Below are 15781 nucleotides of genomic sequence, written 5' to 3' on the forward strand. Positions count from 1 at the left end.
AGACCCTGGGGCTGCAGGGAGCTCAGAGCCCGCTATGATGGCTTGCGGGGAGGAGACTACCACTGGTATCCATTTCTACCGAAGTGTGCCCCTGAGCTCCCTAACTCCTCCCCTGGGAGGAGTCTCAAGAGAGGATGTGGGGAGCCCTGCCCCCAGCCTCCTGCAGCCCCAGGTCTTCTCCAGCCTGGTTGGGCCGAGACAGTGATAGAGGTATGGGAGGGGTTCCCTTCCTGGCCCAATCCCCTTCCAGAGGAAGTCCTAGGACAGGTTGTGTCTGCAGGGGCCCCCTCTCACCTCTGACCTAAGTGGGAACCTCACCCCTGATTCTGGACCCATCAGACGGCTGCGAGGGCTTCCTGGATATAGCAAACTGGGGCAGGAAGTCCAGTGTGGACCTTGAAACTCAAACTGGCTTCCGCTGAAAGGGGCATTGCTGTCCCATGAGATGCAAATATCTGGAGGTTGCTTGAGCTTCAGGTAGAGCTGGATCCAGGGGCTCAAGGGGGTATTTTCAGGCCTTTTTCTCTCTAGTTCTCCATGTTGGCTTTAGTCTCAGGTGACGGCCAGCAGCTCCAGGCCACCAGGAAAAACAGCCCGTTTCCCATGGGTCAGCAAAAGTCCCAAAGAGGAGTCTCACTGAGATGATTTTGGTCATGTGTCCATCCTTCAGCTCATCGCTGGGGCTTGGGAGAAGCTCTGCTCACGAGCCAGACCTGGGTCTTGTGGCCCCTGAACCAGGGGATGGAGAGTGGAGGAGAGAAGAGTGCGGCAGAAGCAGCAAAGACCCTCCCCCAAGTGGCTGCTTGGAGGTCCCCCTCCTCTATCCAATGGGGATGCTCCCCCCCACCCCCCACCAGAGTTACTGTGAGATGGTTGTGACACTGAGGGACCCTGGGACTACAGTCCCCCCAGGTAAAGGGGCCTCCACTCTCCAAGTGCACGTCTCTGCTGTTGGTGTCTTTGGGGTTCAGACGGGGCAAGTGGGTGGGGGTGGGAGAGGGACAGGAAGGGGGGTTGGCTTGACTTAAGGTAGGACTAATAACAGAAGGAGTGCTCAGTGGTCGAGAAGAGCGCCCCGAGAGGTGATGAGCTTCCTGTCACAGGTGAGCACGCTGAGGCTGTAGGGGCATTTGTGGGTGACACGACAAAGGACTTCCTTCATCCAGGGCCTCGGAGGGGCCCTTCTGGCTGCCAGCTGAGTTAGCGGCCAGCAGAAGAACTGGTGATTGAACAGAGGGGCCTTGAGACCTTCCCTGGCAGAGGGGGACCAAGGGGTCTCATTTTGGGGGTGGCTCCTAGAAAGGAGCTGGGCTGTGGAGGTGTCCGGTGGTGGTGGTGGTGGTGGTGGGGCGTCCCGGGCCATCTCTCTGGGAATGATAAATGCTGTCTTTCCTCCCAGCCTTCCCTTGCCTTGTTCTGCATGTTCCAGAAGCTGGCCCAGGTCCCCAGATAGGCCCAACTGCCTGTGCAGAGCTGTCCATTGGCTGCCTCCTCTCCCTCCTGCCGTTGCCCGGGAAGGGGCCTAATTAGACTTCTGAGAGATGTGTTTACCAGTCTTGGGTTTCCACAGACCCTCCAACTGGCCGCCCCTCTCTCTGCATGCCTCGCTTAGCCAGCTTTGTGTGCCTGGAAGGGCACGTCGGTGTCTGGGGTGGAAGGCGCCATGGAGTGGGTGCTGCACGTGTGTGTGTGTGTGTGTGTGTGTGTGTGTGTGTGTGTGTGTGTTTGCTTGCCTTGGGGATGGAGCAGCTGCTGGGAGTTGCCCTGGCTCCTTGGTGTTGGGGGTTTCTCAGCCTTGCATTCCTGGTATACTGGTTTGGGCCTCAGGCCGGAGGGACAGGCAATGTTGTGTATACTTTGGCAGCTGGTTTGATCCAGAGACCTGCTGCTGCTGGGAGGAGCCCAGTGGGGAAGCCCCTCTCAGTTCAGCGAGGTAGTCAGCAAAGCTAGTAGGAGCGCTGTGTGATCTTAGGCAAGCCGCTCTACCTCTCTGGGCTCAGTTCCGCATCTGTGAAATGGCTGTAACACCTTGGCCTTCGCAGGTTATGATGATGAGAGTGGATGTGTGTGCAGGCACCTGGTGTGACAGCATTGCTGCTGTGACGCCTGCAAACAGCTGAATTACCGGTGTGCTGGATTGGGGGCTTCTCAGGGCAGGGACTTTATCTTGTTATACAAACCCGACAGCACAGGGCTGGTATATATGGTTAGTACTCAAAAAATGCCTCTTGTGGAATAAAAACTTGTTAGTTCAGACTTAGAGGTTGTAAACTCGTCGGCTGTACCACTCACATTTTTTAAAGTAAAAATTGATATTTCACGTAGAAATCAGATTTGTAGCTTGTCTAAGCACTTTGGGTGCTTTGGCAGCCTGGGGTCCAACCCCCTCTGGGTTGCAGGTTACACAGGTACCAAGGCTCATGGATACCTACCTGGGCCTGGAGGGAGTAGAAGGAGACAGGACCCCTGGCAAACAGTCCCCCTGGACCCCAAATATGTGGTTTTTCCATTTTGCTCCGGGGGGGGGGGTATAGAATAGTAGCTCCTGGAGGAAATAATGCCTGAGGTGACTCCTGGATTCAAGGCGGCCCCGGTTGTCATGGCCGCGGGTGCTCACCAGGGGCTTCCCTGGGACTTGGGGACGCTCTACCCTGCTCTGTGGTTTTCGGGGCTGTGGATGCCTTTCCTTCGCAGCTTCTGCGAGCGGTCATTACGCCCTTCGTGACTGTCCTGGTTCTTCCCACGTCTTGCTGTCCCCAAGGCAGGCCCAGAGGACATCGGGAGCTGGACTCCTGGTCCAAGGCTGCTGGGAATGTGGCAGCTGTCCCCCCAGCCCCAACCACTGTGTCTAGGAGTCACACAGTTTGGCATAACTTTCTGTCTCTGGGGACTGGGAGCCCCAGGGAGAGAGCGCCAGCCCAGCACACAGGAAGTATAGTGAGCCTGCTGGGCCACAGCTGGGATGAACAAGCCATTTAAGAATAAGTGAATGAGCAAATGAATGAATGGTGCTGGGGAACACGGGAGCTCATCTGGGCTGAGCCTCGGAAGCCTGGGGTCTGCTCCCAACTTTCTCACAAAAGATCCATTGTGTTCCCTCTCCAAGGTTCAGGTTCCTTTTCTATGAAGTGGGGCTTGCAAACGTCTTAAATTCTCATCAGTGGGCCTTTGTAAAGAACACAGCCTTACGTGGAAACTTGACATAATAACACAGATACACGGGGGATCCTCCGGCTGAAGTAGGTGTGGGGGTCTGAGACACAAGACTCACTCAGTGTGCTCGTGACGTGAGGACCATTGAAACAGAAGAACGCCTGCACAGGTGCCCTCACACACATGCTCCTCTGATCTATGACAAAGGTAGCTCCGCTGAAATTCTGGAGGACAGGATGGTGGCTTCAGTAACCATTGCTGGGACCGATATCCACTTGGAAAATGGAAATGAAACTTGATTTCTGCCTCACACCATACACAAAAATTTGTCGAGATGGATCGGAGACCTGCATGGGACACAGTCAAGCCTCTACAGCAGCGCTGTCCGGTAGAAGTTTCTGGATGCTCACTATAATAGCCACGTGGCTGTGTGTGGCTCTGGAGCACTTGAAACGTGACTGGTGTGACTGAGGGACTGAAGTTTTAACTCATTTTAATCAACTTTAATTTTAAAGAGCCACACATGGCTAGTGGCCAGTGTGTCCGACTGTGCATTCTAGGAAACAAGGGGGACTAGCTTTATGACCTCGGGGTGTGCAAAGCTTTAAACAGGACCTAAAAGTTAGGTTCAGGTTAGGGCTGGTAAATCAGACCCAGGGCTGTGAGGCCTGGCCCTGCTCTCCCCTGATGCCAGCCCTTCCCTGACTCGGCTTGTCCGGGTCAAATCTGGTTCTGCTTTGTGTCCCCACAGAGCTGAGAAGCACACGTGTCTGGTCAGCCCAGCCTGGATGCAAAGGAAGATGCCTGTGGTGCAATGAGCAAGGCTTGGCAGTGGAGCAGGCAGGCCTCGCGTTGTCCATGGAGCTGCAGGCCGAGGGGGCCCCTCCGCAGCCCCGCCTGACCGACTTGGACAGGCCAGAGGCCTAGGCCCACCGCGGAGGGGACCAGCAATCAGATGGTCCCCAGGCCGTGGGGTCTCCCAAGAGGACTGCTGGGTGGGTGTGCCAAGGCGGAAGCATGCCGGCCAAGGGGTGCTACTTCCTCAACGAGGGAGAGGAGGGCCCGGACCAGGACGCGCTCTACGAGAAGTACCGTCTCACCAGCCAGCACGGGCCACTGCTGCTCACGCTCCTGTTGGTGGCCATCGCTGCCTGCATTGCCCTCATCGTCATCGCCTTCAGCTATGGGGTGAGCGCGGGCAGCTCCTGGGTGGTGGGGCTTCTCTGGGGTTCAGATCTCAGCTCTGAAGCTGGTACCTGTGAGGGCTTAGGCAAGTCAGTATCTTCTCTGAGCCCGAGTTTCCGCATAGGTAAAGTACTATGTTCATTTCATTTTGCAGTCTGGGGTGGCTTCAGGTATTACATTAATGTGGCCAAATTACTACCCTGACTTTCTTCCACAATGAACTTTGATTCTATTGAAGACCACGGGCAGGGATGGCCTGCATATCACTGCTGCCACTTCTGGTCCCGTGGCAGATGCCATGAATGAATCGCAGAGCTCCTTCTCACAGAGCCTGTCTGTGGTCTCAGAATCCTTGTCAACAAAGCTCTACAGGCAGACACCACTGACGCCATCTCTGACCAAGGCCTTGCCCTGCCACAGCCACTATGTGCAGCTGTTAAGCACTTGGAATATGGCTAGTATGGCTGAGGAACTGATTGTTAGTGAACGTACATCGAATTTTGAATAGCCACCTGGGGCTAGGGGCGACTGTGTGGGACAGCAGAATACTAGAAGAAAACATCAGAGAGTTGACAGGGTGAGATGTGTGAAGTGTCTGGGACCCAGTCGGTGCTCTGTCGTGCTGCTTGTGTCTCTGTGGATATAAACCACAGGGCATTTGTTTTGTCATTCAACAAATAGTTACTGAGTAACTGCTGTGTGCGGGCTCCCAGATCAGCCTCTGTGCTCCTGGAGCTTAAGAGCCACTGGGGCACACCAGGTGCTATCCCTGCTGCAAACCAGCTTTCCTGAGAGCCCCCGCTGTCACACAGCTGTCCCTTTGCTCTAGCTCTTCTCCGCCTGGGACAGCGTTGCTCATTTTCCCCTAACCATCTGTTCATTCTTTAAGAGTCAGAGCAGTGGCCTCTCTTCCAGGAGGCTTTCCACAGCTTTGCTCCTGAGCCCCTACACCTGTCTCTTGCAGGTCTATATGCACAGCACCCAGGGGGCCTGAAGAGGCCTAATGGGGAGGGAGTGGGGAGTGAGACATTGGCAGGGCTGGGCTGCGAAGGGTACTTAGGGCCCCACAGGGGACTGGGGAAAGGCATTGGTGCCTGCATAGACCAAGCTGAGGTCAAGAAAGAACCCGGTGTTCAGAGGGGATATAGATATACTACCCACGTGGAGGAAGCCTCGGGACTGCCCAGGGGCGGCGGGACAACCTAATCTGGCAGGCTTTCTGGAGGAGGTGGCATCCCCTGGGGGAAAGCCTGTGACATTTCTGTGTATGTTTCCCCTGCCCAGGACCCCTCCAACCAGAAGGCTGTCTTGGGGACGGCGTTCTTCACACTTGCCGTGTTCGTGGCTCTCTACGTGCTGGTGTATGCCGAGTGCCTCGTCCGGCGGTGGCTTCAGGCCTCGGCATTGCTCATCTGGGCTTGCCTGGTGACGCTGGGCTACGTGCTGGTGTTCGACTCATGGAGGAAGGCAGCCTGTGCATGGGAGCAGGTAACAGGCAGGGAGCCCTGGGGTCACTGGGGGCTGGATGCTGCCCACTAGTTGTGCCCTCTGGGCAGCAGGTCCCGCTGGAGACTGGGCCTGCATTTCGTGTTCTTGGTCCTGGTTCTTCCCGCTCCCACGGCTGTGTTTCCGAGACTTAGGATGGGCCTTGGGCTGATCTGTTAGTTCTCTGTGCCGAGGAGGTGGGCTATTGGCTATGGTGTTTCTGGGTGGACCCTCATTGGGTTGGAAATAACACATCTCCAGCTTAGAGAGGCAAAAAGGCACGAATTGGCTCATGTGCCAGGAAAGGCTGAGGGGTCCGTCCTGGGGCTCTAGTAGGGGGCCACATCCTGATTTCTCTCAGTTCTGCCTTTCTCTGAGTTGTTTCATTCTTGGCAGGCTGTCCTCAGGTTGGGACAGAGATGGCCGCAGGGCTGCCCACCAGCCTACCCACCCCAGCTGAAAGAGAGAGCCCTTTCTCAACCAGCTGGAGTCGCACTGGCCTGGCCTGGGTCGTGAACCCATTCCCGGAGGGTCACTGCTGCCAAGGGGTGGTACCCTCTGACCTGTGGGCCTGGTTCTCCACATTCCTGGGCCTGGGCTGGGGTGCGGCTCATGACAGCCATGCTGACTGGAAGCTCGGGGAGGTTGCTGTTCCCAGAAGGGGTGATGCTGAGCAGGTGGGATCGCAGCCAGCTCTGAGAGTGCAAGGGCGGGTGGGGCTGTGCTGTGCAGGCGGCAGGTGAGCGGGCCCTGCCCCAGCCTTCCGGTAATTACCATACCTGTGGAGAGAGAGCTGTGGACGCTGGGCAACCGGCGGGAGCTCCCTGACTCATGCCTGAGGGCCTGGGGAGGCTCGGCCTCGGCCTTAGATAATAAATCGGCCTTAGATAATAAATCAGCTCGTAGAAAATGATGGTAAAGCTGGCTGGGTCCAACCCAGAAGCAGATTTTGACTTATTCTTATTCCATTTCATGCCCATCACCATGTCTCATCACGCAGGGGAGTGGAGGGGACTTCCTGCAGGCACAGGGCACCGGGTGGCCTGGCCTGGCTGCTGAGGGGCTCAGGATTCAGGTTTCTGGGGCCACCCCCAGGAGACAAGAGGCTGCGGGCCCGACACCCGCTCAGTCTGGGCTGTGTCCTGACCCTCATGACATCCTGTCCCCAGGTGCCCTTCTTCCTGTTTGTGGCCTTCGTGGTGTACACGCTGCTGCCCTTCAGCATGCAGGGGGCCGTCGTGGTGGGGGTCATCTCCAGCACCTCCCACCTGCTGGTGCTCGGCGCTCTGATGGGGGACTTCTCGATGCCCAGCATGCAAGTGGGGCTGCAGGTGAGGGGTGCGGGGCGCAGCCGAGGCGTCTGGGCGGGGGCTGTGCTTTGGGCAGAGGGCAGCCAGGCCCGTGTGGGAGTTGGTTCTGAGGCTTCACAGCCTTGTTTGCAGGCAGAGGCCTCAAGGACAGGCTTTCTGCGGAAGCCGGCCCCGGGGTGGGCCACCCGGCCCTGTGGCCTGCGCTACCTCAGAGGTGGAGCCTCTCACTGGAGCTCTGGCTCTCGGGCCCCCTCCTGGGTGCGGTGCACTGTTGTGGGGTGAGGCCTGTTCCCGAGGTTTTGCCCACACAGCCCCACCCTCACAGGGCTGGGGGCATCCCTGGGTGCCCGTCCTGTGTCTTTCTGTTGAGTGAATGAAATGTATTCGTTGTTAGTAGTGACTTACTCTTGTATTTGTCTCCTGACTGGGCCTGTATCTGCTCTGGGAGGTGGAGGCCGGAGGTCTGGGCAGTCAGGGGGACAGTCTGCTGTCCTTGGCACTCCTCTCGGGCTCTGGGCGCTGCCTCCCCAGGAGTGACAGTTTCCCTGGTCTCTGGGGTCTGAGCTCTTCTGGAGTGGGGTATGCCAATGGGTGCTGAGACGGGTCCAGGAGACCAGCCCTTGTCTGGGCCTCAGTTTCCCTGCTTGCCCCAGGAAGAGTGCAGCGTGGGTGGGTTGGAGGTCAGGAAGTGGTGAGGGGGTGCTGTCACCAGCCCACCAAGGGGGCCAGTGCCCCAGGGGTGCAGGCCAAGCTGAATGCTGAGCCCGCCCCACCCGCCCTCAGCTGCTGGCCAACGCTGTCATCTTCCTGTGCGGGAACCTCACCGGCGCCTTCCACAAGCACCAGCTGCAGGACGCCTCCCGCGACCTCTTCACCTACACTGTCAAGTGTATCCAGATCCGACGTAAGCTGCGCATCGAGAAGCGCCAGCAGGTGGGGTTTTCTGCCTTGGCCCGGCCATCTGCCAGCCCCGCGCCCTGCGTCCTTCCTCTGTGGACGTCAGACTCTAGTTGAGCAGCGTGTGCATGGGGCGCATGGCTGGACACCCTTGCAGGCCTCACCCCGGGGGGGCTGCCGGGGGCGCGGGAGGATGTGTACCTGGCGGGGATGGCGGCCAGCAGAGAGGGAGGCTGCGGGGGGCAGAGCAGGAAGGAGGGCAGGAAAATGGAGGCCCGGGAGGCCACGCCTGGGGCTGACGTGGCCCTGCCTGTCCCCGCCGGTGCCCAGGAGAACCTGCTGCTGTCCATACTGCCGGCCCACATCTCCATGGGCATGAAGCTGACCATCATCGAGCGGCTCAAGGAGCGTGGCGACCGGCGCTATATGCCGGACAACAACTTCCACAGCCTCTACGTCAAGCGGCACCAGAATGTCAGGTGCGTGGGTGGCCGGGCCTGTGTGCGCAGGGTCTCCCGGGGAGTCGGGGCCGGCGGCCCCGCTGCCCTCCTGTGTCTCCAGAGCTCTTTCCGCCCATAAGAGACCCAGACCCCAGCTCACTCAGGGATTAGGGAGAGGTAAATCCAGGCCCCTGACTGGGCCTCGGTCTCCCCATTGGTTTCCCCAGGGGCGGGATCGGATTAGGTTGGTGCTGAGGGAGATCCATTAATCCCCTAAAGTTTCCAAACTGTGCACAGACGTGCCTGTTGGGAGGAAAAGAGCCCTTTCCGATGATTCTCAAAGGGGCACAGGACCCTCAAAGGAGGTGAGGGCCCCCAGGACTTGGTGACCGCCAACAACCCCCGGTCCTGACACGTCTTTGGCTGACTCGAAGGGGCTGCAGACTCTCACCTGAATGTGCCAGCCTGAGTGAAGTGTAGATGTGGGTGCTGCCAGCTCCACCCGGTCCTCTGCCTGGAGGCTCAGTCTTATGCCCGAGGTTGGCCCAGCTGCCTTCTCTCTGGGCTGTGGATGGTCCAGAACTCACAGACTCTGGAGCTGGGCAGTCTGGTACAAATTCCACCTGTGGCTTCCCAGGCAGCCTGAGCATCCCGGAGCCTCAGTTTGCTCATCTGTAGAATGGGAGTCCTACAAGGGTAGTGAGAGAACTAGACCTGTGTAAAGTGTTGGGTGTGGAGCTTTGCTTGCAGGAGCATGGAGTCACATCTCACCAGGGAGTTTAGTTCTGAAGTCTGTGCAAAGGTGAAAATCCAGACCCAGGAAAAAAAGAACTTCCGCGGTTCCAGAGCCCTCTCCACCCAGAAGAGCACCATTTAATGTCTGCAGTGATGGCGCGTGGGGGTGGGAGTCTGAAGGGCCCCTGTACACTCACCCTGGAGTTCGCGTTAATGGGAAGGCTCTGGAACTTTGTTTTGTCTTTATGGCTGGAGCTGCTCTCCCGTGAGGAAAGCAGGAGTGACTGGGGCTCCAGATGGTCCCCGTGCTCCTGCAGTCCCCTCTTCCAGGGAGCTGGCTCTGACCCTCCCGCTGGCCCTGCTCCACCCCCAGCATCCTCTACGCGGACATCGTGGGCTTCACGCGCCTGGCCAGCGACTGCTCCCCTAAAGAGCTGGTGGTGATGCTGAACGAGCTCTTCGGCAAGTTTGACCAGATCGCCAAGGTGAGCGCACTGGCCGGTGCCCCCCTCCCCTCTGTGGAGGGAAAAGGCAGGAGTCCCCTCGCATGGCACCCACGGGGCGTCCTGTGCCCAGCGCTGTGCCGAGGTGGGCACAGGGCGGCCCGTGCTGAATTTTAGCCATCAGTCGGCAAATGCTTCCGAGGGCCCCATGGTAGAAGTGGGGTCGAGTGGTGGCTGAGGCTGCTAGAATCCTGTCCCCCAGATGGCGAGGCCAGTAGGGAGACTGACAGTACACACCAGGGGATGCCAGGGTCGGGGGACCTGAGAGCCGGCTCTGGAAGGCTGCCTGAAGGAGGAGGTTCCAGAGCTCCAAGCTCACTACGCAAGGCCCCAGCCTTGGCTCCCTCACCTGGGGGCTTGGGAGGCCTGTGGAATGCCAGGCCTACCCAGAATCTGCCTTTTCACAACATCCCAGGTGAATCGTGTGTACATTAAAGTTTGAGAAACCTAAAAAGAGACCTGAAGGGGAAAGGGAACAGTGCTGTGGCAGAGGGAACAGCATATGCAAGAGCCTGGAGTAGAAAGAAAGCTCAGTGTGCTCATGGCGTGAAAGTATCTCAGTGAGAATGGGACTGAGTGGGAAGGGGACCAGGTCACAGGGTTAATCATGCAAACGCTTGAGGGCTCAGGTGAGCAGTGAGACTTGACCTAGGTCCTGGGATCAGGGAGCTCGCAAGGGGAGTCTCCAGGGCATAGCCTAGGGCAGAGAGGTCTGGAGACCAGACAGGGCTGTTGTGTCTTTTAGAGCAGCACCCAGCCTGGGGGTGGAGTGTGTGTTTAGGGGGAGGGGCCTCAGTTTTTCATTAATTTACATAATGGTCCCAAGCCCTGCTGAGTGGCAGCCCTGAGCTCCAGCCTAACCTCAACTTGCTCCTGGCCTCAAGGTATTATGGTTTGGAGTGGGGTGCAGGGGACAGAACTGGGGAACACCTAGCCCAGACTCAGGTGGTCAAGACAGGCTTCCCGGAAGGGGTGGCCACTAAGTAGAGACCGAAATGTAAGATTGAAGGCCATGACTCTCTATCTTGGCTGCCTATTTGAATCATGTGGAAAGCTTAAATAAAACAATACCCATGCCTAACCCATGAGAGTTTTTAAGAGCCTCCCAGGTGACTCCATGTGCAGAGAATCAATGGTCTAGAACTTGATAGAAAGAGTCTTCCACACTAGGAAGAATTTTTTATGGTCAGAACCGTTCAATTTTAGGAGAGACTGCCTGCCTAGGAGTGGCTCCATTTCAGAGGATGAGTTTCCCGTCACAGGGGGTAACCAAATTATAGTTCGGCACTCCTGGCCAGGGGCACTCTGGAGAACAGTCCCCGACTCCTGCAACCCCCTCCAGGGATTGTGGACTGAGTGACTCAGAGGTTTCTCCAGCTTGGAGCCTTCCTTTAAGAGCTTCCTTCTTTCATGACTTCTAAATCAGCAGGTGGGAGTTCCAGAAGTTGGGCCATATGTGGGGCCGGGGGTCAGGGTCTCAACCACAGCTGGCCCTTTTCCTGCCACAAAGCCCAAGGACCTGCCCTTGCCCTTTTAGACACAGCCCTGCCTCTGTGGCAGACCCCGGAAACAGTACAGATGGGGACAGGAAGGCTGTTGGCAGGTGCCAGCCTCCTAGTCGGGGTGTCCAGTCCCTGGGCAGAGATGGGCGGGGCTGGTTCCAGCCTTTTCTCCTGTCAGCAATCAGCTTCCAGAACTGTGCCTCCTGGAAGGAGGACCTGCTCTGGAGTGTCACATTGCAGCTGGACTTGGGATCCCATCGCCCCCTACACACTTCCAGCGTCCCCAGTTTGTCAGACACGAGGAGCAGCCTGGGGAATGTGACAGCAGACTAGGCCCAGAGGGCAGGCCTGCGCCTGGCCCCAGGGGAGATTAGGACAGCTGGAGTCCTGCTGCTTTCTAGGAAAGCCACTCTCCTCACACCGCTTGGCCAGGCCCTTTGTAACTCGGCATGTGCTAGACGGGGCCCAGCAGGAAACAGCTGGCACACACTCAAATGGAGTCATTGGAAGAGGGCGTGCGTAGTGAAGGGACAGCTCAGAAAGGCATGGCAGGTACAGGGACCTAGGGAGGGATGGTGTCCTGCCTGGTCATTGACGCCGGGCCATCACCCCAGGCCTGATCAGCAGGAGACCCGGAGACAGAGGATACCTTGGTTCCAGGAGGGTGCCCGGGCCTTTGGATCCCTGCAGGAAGGGGCTGGGGTGTAGCCCCCGCCTCCCTCCCCATCAGAAGCCAGAAGGCGAGGCTGCTTGCGAGGGCTCCATGGCGGGGGGGAGTGGGACTGGAGCCCACACGTAACTCCATCATGGTCCCGAAACCCGCCCCCCCTGAGGCCTTGGATGTGTGACCACCTCTGCCTAGGGCTTACGGAGGGTCTGGCGGCTGCAGAACCAACTTGGATGGACCCTCAAACAGACTGGGCCTCCCTTCCCCCACAGACATTTTCCTGTATGACCCCAGCCTCTCTCCTCACCTCATCTTTCCTCTCTTTTCTGCCCCGACTCCCCAAACCCGGCAGCTCTAGCAGCATAGCCGTCTCTTGGGTTACCTTGATACCTGCTACCTCTCTGTCTTGTTTCCCCTTCTGGCTCCAATTCAGCTACACTGACTGCTGTGCTGTGTCTCACACAGCTTCTGGCCCCAGGGCCTTTGCACACATGCTGCTTCCTTCTTCTGCCTGGAATGCTGTTCCTCCAGATACTGGCATGCCTTGCTCTCTTGGTTCCTCTAGGTCTTTGCTCGAATGTTAGCTTCTCTGAGAGGCCTTTTCTGGCCTCCTGGGAACTTCCTCTCTGCTCCCATGCCTCATTTCCCCCTTTAGCACTTATCACCATTGCATGTCTTTAGATTTTATTTATCTAGTTTGGTGTCCAATCCTGCCGCCAGTGTGTGAGCTCCAAGACTGTAGGGACTTTTGTCTGTTTTGTTCACTGCTGTGTCCCAGTGCTTGGGCAGGGCAGGGCACACAGTAGTGCTCAAGTACTGCATGGATGAATGCAACAAAGGGGGCGCCTCCCTCAGAGGCAATCAGGTGGCTACCCTTAGTAACATGTTTTTGCCACTCCTGCTTGGCGTTCCTCCTGGAGAGCCCCCCTGTCCCATCCTTTCGCCAGGCCCAGGAACAGCTACTGGTGGCTGGTACCCCAGGAGGAAGCCCCTGGCAGGGAAAGAGCCTGGTTCCCCTGGAGGGTGTGGGGAGGTAGCGGGCCTGTGTGACCCTCAGCCACTGGCTGACCAGGCCTCTCCATTGCCCTGTAGGCCAACGAGTGCATGCGGATCAAGATTCTGGGCGACTGCTACTACTGCGTGTCGGGCTTACCCGTGTCCCTGCCCAACCACGCCCGGAACTGTGTGAAGATGGGGCTGGACATGTGTGAGGCTATTAAGTAGGTACCGTGGACAGGTCCAGGGTGTTGGGGACGGTCCCTGCAACGGCCCCTCGTGCCTCCCACGGCATGGTAGGGAATGCATTGTCCCCATTTTGCAGATGAGGATACTGAGGCTCAGGGGTAAAGGTGGCTTGCCTGGCTCAGTCCGCTGTCTGTGTGCATCCCTCCCACTGGGTCTGCGAGTCCCACAGAATGTCAGAAGCTCAGAGCTGGAGGGCGCGAGGATGGGCAGCTGGGCTCTCTTCCTCCTGAGTCTAAGTAGCAGCGGGAGGCATTTGCAGACTTGGGGGCCAACTCCACGGCTCCATGTGCTTCCTGCTCCCCACGAAGACCTCAGAGTAATGGGACCGGCCCTCAGAGCTGCAGGGAGACCCCCAGCCTCCTGGGGCTCCTTCCCACCAGCATCGACTCCCCTCAAGGTTCTCTGGAGCCCCAGCAGCAGTGGTCTGGAGAGGCGCCCACCGTGGGGGTGAGGTGGGTGGTGGTGGCTGGGCCCAACTCACGGGTGGGTGTCTGTGCGGCTGGGCTGCCTAAAGGGTCACAGATGCGTCCTGAAATCTCACCAGAAATGGCAGGAAAAACACTGGCCATGGCGTTGGGGTTCGGGTTCTAGCTTGGCTCTGTGTCTGCCCAGGCGACCTCAGGCAGGTCCCCTCCCCCATCTCAGTTTCTTTCCCGAGAATGTGTGGAGGTTGTGCCGGCCCCTTCTGCTCCTCTGGCTTTGGCCCCGCAGGCTTGTCCATCCCCAGGCCCGTTGGTGGACACATGGTGCCGTCCGCTCCCTGAGCCGTCATACTCTTATCAGAGGGACCGAGAGGCACTGCTCATGTTTAGGGGTGCCCCACGTCCCGACTCTTTGTCCTGAGTGTTGCTAACGACCCCCAGGGTTCCCATTTCCCAGAGAAGGCCCCCAAAGGCTGGCCCTGTCTTCTTCATTACTGCTGGGTTTGGGGTGGTGCCTGGGCCCCCTCCACAGACCCCGGTGGCCTTTGCAAACCCAGCCAGGGCTGTGGGCTGAGCAAACACCCAGTGAGAGTACTTTAGGCCCTTCAACATGAGCTGCAGTGACTAATGACACTTGGAATTCCTCCTCCTTCTCGCAGCCTTTGTGTGTGGGGGTGGCCACACCCGTTTGCACACTCCCAGACACGAGGTGCTCAGTTCCTCTCGAGGAGGAAGCCCCATCAGGCTGGGCACGTTTGCGCCTGGGAGCTGGGCTGCCCCGTTCCTGCACCCTCCCCTATAACCCTCGCCCTGCCCCCACCCATGCCATGCCCCATACCTGGGACCTCAAGCCTGTCCTAGGCTTTAGAGCCCCGCCAGCACCCCAGCTGGGGTGGAGTGACCGGACTGCTCTGCCCAGGCAGGTGCGGGAGGCCACGGGTGTGGACATCAGCATGCGTGTGGGCATACACTCGGGGAACGTGCTGTGTGGTGTCATCGGGCTGCGCAAGTGGCAGTACGATGTGTGGTCCCACGACGTGTCCCTCGCCAACAGGATGGAGGCGGCTGGAGTCCCTGGGTGAGGCTCCGTGGAGAGCAGTGGGGTCAGAGGCCGGGGGCCGACTCTGGGCTGGGGGTGTCAGGGAGGGGTCAGAGATGGAATCGGTGACCTCGCAGTGTGGGGAGCCAGCCTGCTCGGGCTCCAGCCTGCTCGGCCCTGGCTGCTGTGCATCCCCAGGTGGGCGCCAGCCCTCTCTGGACCTGGCTGCTCTGTCTGACTCGGTTCTTCTCCAGGCGGGTGCACATCACAGAGGCAACACTGAACCACCTGGACAAGGCGTATGAAGTGGAGGACGGTCACGGGCAGCAGCGGGATCCTTACCTGAAAGAGATGAACATCCAAACCTATCTGGTCATCGACCCCCGGGTAGGAGGCTCAGAGGCAGCAGGCTGGGGGCCTGGCTGTGCTGGGCAGCGGCCCCACAGCCCAGGGGAGGGCCCTGTGAGGGGGAGTGCTTTCCTCTTCAGGGCTGTGGAGAGGTGTGGAAGAGGCCTGCTCGGGAGGAGTGAGCCCCCCGGCCCTGGGCATGTTCTAGGCCCCCCGTAAGAGCCGCTCTGGCCCGCACTGTTCTTTTCTGTGAAATGGGAATAACGACAGTGCCTACCTCACGAGGAGAAATCGCTAATCTGAGTGAAGCTGTCACCGCGACCTGGGCTCGTCAGAAACACTCTTGAAATAATAGTCTGTATGAGTTTACTTTCCATGAGGTTGTCACTAACCTCTGGGATTTTCAAAAGACACACATTTTAAAAGCGTGCTTTGGATGAGACTCAGGAAAGCAGGGAATGGCCAGGGGGCCACTGGGCAGGGCCTCTGTATGTCCTGGGCTCTGACCCCTGGTGTCGGCCTGGCTGGTCCATGCCTCCATCTTCTCCATCAGGACCCCGCAGTGCTCCCAGCCTGCCCCGCGCCCGGACAGGCCATTCTTCCCCGTCCCAGGAGGCCAGTCTGCCTTGTAGCTGCTGGTGAATCATCCTTGGGGCTTGCTCAAGAATGTCAGCCATGGCAGGCTCTTCCAGCTCCCTCTTACTTTGGCCTATCCTCAGGGCTGGCCCGACTACCAGTCTCCAGGGAGCTGCGGGCCAGTCTGTGATCCCCCCACCCCAGCATCTGCTCACCCTTCTCTGCCCCTTCCCCCATCTCCTTCAACCTCATCCTGCTGAGGTCCCCCAGGGCC

General features: G+C 58.5%; 1 protein-coding gene across 3 annotated transcripts in view; it reads left to right on the forward strand.

Moving 5' to 3' along the window:
• The window catches only part of ADCY7 (adenylate cyclase 7), a 54978-nt gene that overhangs the window by 23945 nt on the left and 15252 nt on the right, over positions 1-15781 (forward strand). For all 3 annotated transcript variants that reach the window (XM_033127206.1, XM_033127207.1, XM_033127205.1), the window contains exons 2-10: positions 3905-4341; positions 5623-5826; positions 6993-7154; positions 7917-8066; positions 8361-8509; positions 9579-9690; positions 12970-13097; positions 14464-14622; positions 14838-14970. In XM_033127206.1, coding sequence (XP_032983097.1) covers positions 4171-4341; positions 5623-5826; positions 6993-7154; positions 7917-8066; positions 8361-8509; positions 9579-9690; positions 12970-13097; positions 14464-14622; positions 14838-14970 — 1368 coding nt within the window. In that variant the 5' untranslated portion in view covers positions 3905-4170. The remainder of the gene's footprint in view (positions 1-3904; positions 4342-5622; positions 5827-6992; positions 7155-7916; positions 8067-8360; positions 8510-9578; positions 9691-12969; positions 13098-14463; positions 14623-14837; positions 14971-15781) is intronic.

The sequence above is a fragment of the Rhinolophus ferrumequinum genome, chromosome 15 (assembly GCF_004115265.2).
Source record: "Rhinolophus ferrumequinum isolate MPI-CBG mRhiFer1 chromosome 15, mRhiFer1_v1.p, whole genome shotgun sequence".
Taxonomy (NCBI): Eukaryota; Metazoa; Chordata; class Mammalia; order Chiroptera; family Rhinolophidae; genus Rhinolophus; species Rhinolophus ferrumequinum.